Source organism: Diplotaxodon limnothrissa, linkage group LG16, assembly GCF_057381915.1.
Source record: "Diplotaxodon limnothrissa isolate DT_005_m linkage group LG16, D_limnothrissa_male_GT1.1, whole genome shotgun sequence".
In the NCBI taxonomy this organism is placed as follows: Eukaryota; Metazoa; Chordata; class Actinopteri; order Cichliformes; family Cichlidae; genus Diplotaxodon; species Diplotaxodon limnothrissa.
In genome coordinates, this window is record NC_140611.1 from 9,689,794 (window position 1) to 9,695,090 (window position 5,297).

The 5,297-nt window shown below is 41.9% G+C and overlaps 1 protein-coding gene across 1 annotated transcript; it reads left to right on the top strand.

The window, feature by feature from the left end:
• The first annotated feature begins 2,859 nt into the window (after nucleotides 1-2,859).
• Nucleotides 2,860-3,789, top strand: LOC146615747 (olfactory receptor 6N2-like). Its single transcript, XM_085374384.1, has one exon. The coding sequence runs from the start codon at nucleotides 2,869-2,871 to the stop codon at nucleotides 3,787-3,789; it is 921 nt and encodes a 306-aa protein (XP_085230510.1). The 5' UTR covers nucleotides 2,860-2,868.
• Nucleotides 3,790-5,297: the final 1,508 nt, after the last annotated feature.

Consider the following 5,297-nt stretch of genomic DNA (forward strand, 5'->3'; position numbering starts at 1 on the left):
TTCAGTGTTTGATTTGTTCCTGAGTAAAACTTCATAACTAGACCGTTTTATTTAATACTGAAGTCTTACTTGGAGAGCTGTCAGTATATTTTGAATTTCACCTGTTAGATTATGAAAATGTTTCCTCCTGAATTTAACTATTTTTTAATATTATACTTAATTCAAAGTCAGCTGTTTAAATAAGAACAGAACATTTTACATCAGGGGATACGACAGGTGAAATTCAAAAAAATAATTGTCTGATTTCCTGCATAAGAGAGTAGAACCGCTGCAGTGCAGACCTCCAACTGAGCCATCTTACATCATTGTATTACACAACATCTCCGTATTCTGGATGTTGAGTAGAAGCTGTTCAAACTGGCGGTGGCACAAGGCTTTGGAGAGAATATAATTAATAGCCTTTATCACCGGTTACATAACATGGCCATATTTTAAATGTTTAGCACAGAGTGCTTGTTGGTGAATAATACAGTGGAGTTTTATAGCTTTACGTCCTTCTTTGCTGACTTTGTTACAGACTAGGGTTGTTAATTCCTTAGTGAGTATTTCAGGCAGCAGAAACCCAAGAAAGAAGAGGAGCAAGGAGAAGAACCATCATGGAAGGATAGGCCCCTGCATGGTATGTACCAGTAGCAGATAGACTTGGCTAACATTCAAAACAATCCAACCAGTAGCTGGACAAAGCTGGACTGAGAGACAGCACTGAGTCATGAATCATGGCATCACAGGAACAAGCTCTGAGCACAAAATTCATAGAGGCTTGGGTCTACCAACCCAGGAGAGACCCCATGTGCAGACTGTGCAAAGATGCCCCTGAGACAATTCAGCACATAACAGCTTGGTGCAAGATGCTAGCAGGCAGGGCATACATGGAATGCCATAACCAGATGGCAGACATAATATACATGAACAGCTGTAGTGATAGATTTCTCTATACAAAGTGATAACAATATCAGGAAGAAGAAACATGATAAGCTTGAGAGTAAAAAACTGAGAAAGTAACTTGAGAAGATGTAGCGGTTGAAAGCCACAGTTGTTTCTGTGATGATCAGAAATACTGCATGGTACCCTTAAGTTCCCAGGTCTCAGCTTGAGGGGACTCGCAGGTTGAATAGAGTTAGAGGTCCAACCCGCAGCTATAAGACTTTGATCATCCTCATTCACATATCGAAACAAGAAAAAAAAAGACCTTCTTATTCAAGGTGTTTCTTTAGCCTTTTTGTCATAATGCCGACCTTTTGCCTATGCTACTAAGCCTTTACTAGTCCCATAGATTGAAAAAAAATGTGTGAGAAAACACAATGAAGGACATAGGACTATAAATGTCAACTGGTGTCATGGTCCTGGGTCATTTTGACCAGGACCTGGTCCAGCTTCAGCTTCGCCTGGTCCAGCTTCAGCTTCAGCTTCGCCTGGTCCCTCCTCGCCTGGCCCTGCCTTGCCTGGTCCTGCCTCGCCTGGGCCTGCGGTTGCTACGCCACCATCCAATGTACGTCCAGCCCCTCAACATCGCCGGCCACCTTCCAGGCCACTGGCTGGGTGTCGCCGCCGTTGTGGGCGGCCTCCGGTCCAGCTCTGTTGTCGCCGCCACTGCCTTCCGCACGGCCGGCCTCCGGACCAGCTCTGTCGTCGCCGCCGCTGCCTTCCGCGCGGCCGGCCTCTGGACCTCCATCGTCTGCGTCGCCGCTGCCACTGCCTTTCACGTGGCCGGCCCCCTGAGTACCCTGTGTTTGACTTTTGTGCTGTCGGCCTCCGGGTCGGCTTCCTGAACTTTTTGATTAGTGGACTCATGATTGACCCAGTGGGATTTGTTTTGAGTTATTCCTGTATCTCTGTTCTTGGGCTCCTTGTGTTTTGTTTTGTTTCTCTCATCCAAGAAGCTTCTTCAGTTCTAAGGTCAAATGGTGGGGAGTCCCAGATATAAACCTAGTGGGAGTATCCCCCTACAGAGGGACAAAAGGACCCCCTGATGATCCTCTAATCGCCTGAGCCAAGGTGTGAAACTGGGTGTGGGTCCCAATCAGTCAGAGTTTCGGGTGAGTTCATTGTGAAACCTGGCCCCACCTTATCATGTGAAGGTGACCTTAGAACTGAAGAAGCTTCTTGGATGAGAGGTGAAACGTCTTCAAGTAACTTAAAGAAGTCAAGACACTTTTCTTTGCAAGCTCCTTTGACTACGATGACCTGGATGACTGAGAACCTTCACAGACATTTCTTGTTTCCCATTTTATTGTGAAAGGTTTTGCCTCATCTCAGTGTGTCTAGCTTTGCTCCCCATGTATTATTAGCACGAACCCTCCCAGCTGTGTCTCCCTCCTGTTTTCCATTCCCTGATTACTCCCCTGTGTATATAAGCCCTGTGTTTTCCTGTGTTCCCTGTCGCATCGTACCCTCAACTAGCTGTGTGTTCTGCTTCCGTGTTTCTAGTGTTTCTAGTGTTTAGTCATCTGCTCCAGTTTAGTATTTCTTTTCCAGTGTTTCCGTCCTCAGTTCCTCTGTTCAGACTTTTGTTGGTCTTTTGGTGAGTTTAGTTAGTACAAGGTTTTTCCCAGCAATAAAGCTGCGCTTTAATTTTCACTTCCGTGTCTGAGTCCTGCATTTTGGGTCCACCACTCCTGCTTGCCTGCCTGCCACACAACCAATCATGACAACTGGTTAGATTTCCTGAAGTCGTTTACATGTTAGTGGAGAACTTAATGAGTCCCACAGAGGATGGAAGGTTTTCTGATAAAACAAAGCCACATAGTCACTTACCTTCTTAGTTTAATGTTAGAAATATATTACTCCAACACTTGTCTTTTCATTTGTTATTCATGAATACAGTTTATGTAATCTAGTTCCATGGTCAATAACATTTTTGTTCATTCAATGGATGTTGAATTAAATGTAACATTGTTAACTCTTGGTGGGTTTGCAGAATTGCACAAATACAGGTATCTCTATTTTGTGGTTATATTCACACTTTATATTCTGATACTCTGCTTTAATTCGACTATAGTGTGCCTTATTTGGACTTGCAAAAACCTTCACGAGCCAATGTACATTTTTATTGCAGCTTTGTTAATCAACTCTGTTCTTTACAGCATGATTATCTATCCGAAGCTTTTATCTGATGTTTTGTCTGAAAAACAGATTATATCGTATACGCTTTGTCTTTTCCAAGGATTTTTATATTACACCTCAGCTGGGTCAGAGTTTTTACTGTTGGCAGCAATGGCATATGACAGGTATGTGTCTATATGCAAACCCCTGCAATATCCAGTTATAATGAATAGAATAACTATATATGTCTCTCTAGTTTTAGCTTGGCTTATACCTGCTTTTGAGACAGCAGTGTCAGTTGTGTTGTATTCTGAAGTAAAACTCTGTAGCTTTACTCTGACAGGAATTTTTTGTAACAATTCAGGATACAAGCTTCAGTGTGTGACCTCAGTGGCAATATCTGTATATGGTGTGGTCATGTTGATAAATATTGCCCTTCTACCTTTGCTTTTCATACTTTTTACATACATCAGGATTGTTAGAGTATCTTACCAAAGTTGCAGAGAAGTGAGGAAAAAAGCTGTAAAGACATGTTTACCCCACTTGCTGGTGTTAATCAACTTTTCCTGTTTTATTGTTTTTGATGTAATTATAGTTCGACTGGAATCTGATCTATCAAAAACTCTTCGCTTAATACTGACTTTTCAGTCAATTTTATTCCATCCTCTTTTAAATCCAATTATATATGGACTCAAAATGAATGAAATTTTTAAAAACCTCAAGATATTGTTTTGTCATGTTAAATAACACTGGTATTGCTGCCCTATTATCAAATGTATGAGATTTCATCGGCAATTGTAATGCAAGTTAGATAATGGATAATTATGCCATGGCATTTATATAAATGTTAATGCCTGCTATTCTAGCGATGACATAAGTGATGGTCATAAAGCAAAGATAAACATTTTCTTAAACTGTTGCTGGTAAAATTTGATGTCTAAACAGCTTATTTGCCTGCATTTCACATTTTCCTTTTTTTTGGTTAGAGATTATTATTTACTATTGTTGGTTGTAAATGCTCAAAAACAGTTTATTAAAATAAATCAAATTCTACCAGTCTCTCAGTGATGCAGAACGCCCTCTTTAGTATTGTCACTGACATATCAATGTCAATGAAAGGGAGAAAAAAATTCTTTTTTTTTCAAATTCAAATTATGGTAGCACTTTCTATGCAATTACCGAAGTAATAACCACTTAATATCAAGCATCATATCCGCAAAGATGAACAGGCACATGCGCGGGGCACAGAAAAGAATTGGCAAGAATACCAGAAGCACAAAACACTATCTCCTGGTAGACCGTGTAGTCACCCCAGACTGCAAGGCCAGATTGGTTAATCTGTGCACCGCTTGGATTAATACAAGAAGGCCCATGACTCGATGCCCATATGCAGATCAACTGGATGCTAAGAGCCTTCATCAAGAACTCAAACTCAATGGGGATGTGGCGTACAACACTTGAGGCCAACTTCAAGCAATAATCAGCCATCTCCTCTACAAGATGACATCAAGCTGTAAATGGACTGATTCTTATATAGCACTTTTCTACTCCCTCGGAGTACTCAAAGCACCGTATACAACATGCCTCATTCACACCCACTCGTACAAGCTCTTCTAAACACAAGTGCAAACTAACCTACATTCACACTCCCAATAAACGCATCAGGGGGCAACTTGGGGTTAGTATCTTGCCCAAGGATATTTGACATGCAGACTGGGGAAGCCAAGGATCGAACCACCAACCTTCCAATCAGTAGCTGATCTGCTCTACCATCTGAACCACAGCCACCCCTTGTATTCCAAGAGTCATTGATTCACTAATCCACACCATCAGGATATACATTGGAATGTTGTTCAGACTAGAGAAGTGTAGTCGGATGGTTTACCCAGTATTTTTCTTGCTAATGTCCGTTCTCTGGCAAACAAAATGGATGAGATACGGCTCTCCATCACTAACAACAGACGGATTATGGACTCAAATGTCATGTTTTTCACCAAAACATGGTTGAACAACAGCTGCCCGGACAATGCTATCGAGTTAGCAGGACGCCACACACACCGAGCCGACAGGCTAGCAGATGACTCCGGCAAGACCAGAGGTGGAGGTTTGTCCATTTATATTAACAATGCTTGGTGCATGAACTCCACTACTACTGAGAGTCACTGCTCACCTAATGCGGAGTTTTTAATGGTCAAATGCAGACCTTATTATCTCCCCAGAGAACTCACTTCGATCATACTCACTGCCGTGTATAT

Coding starts and splice junctions, on each gene's coding strand:
- LOC146615747 (XM_085374384.1), top strand. CDS start 2,869: ATGGATGTTGAATTAAATGTAACATTGTTAACTCTTGGTGGGTTTGCA.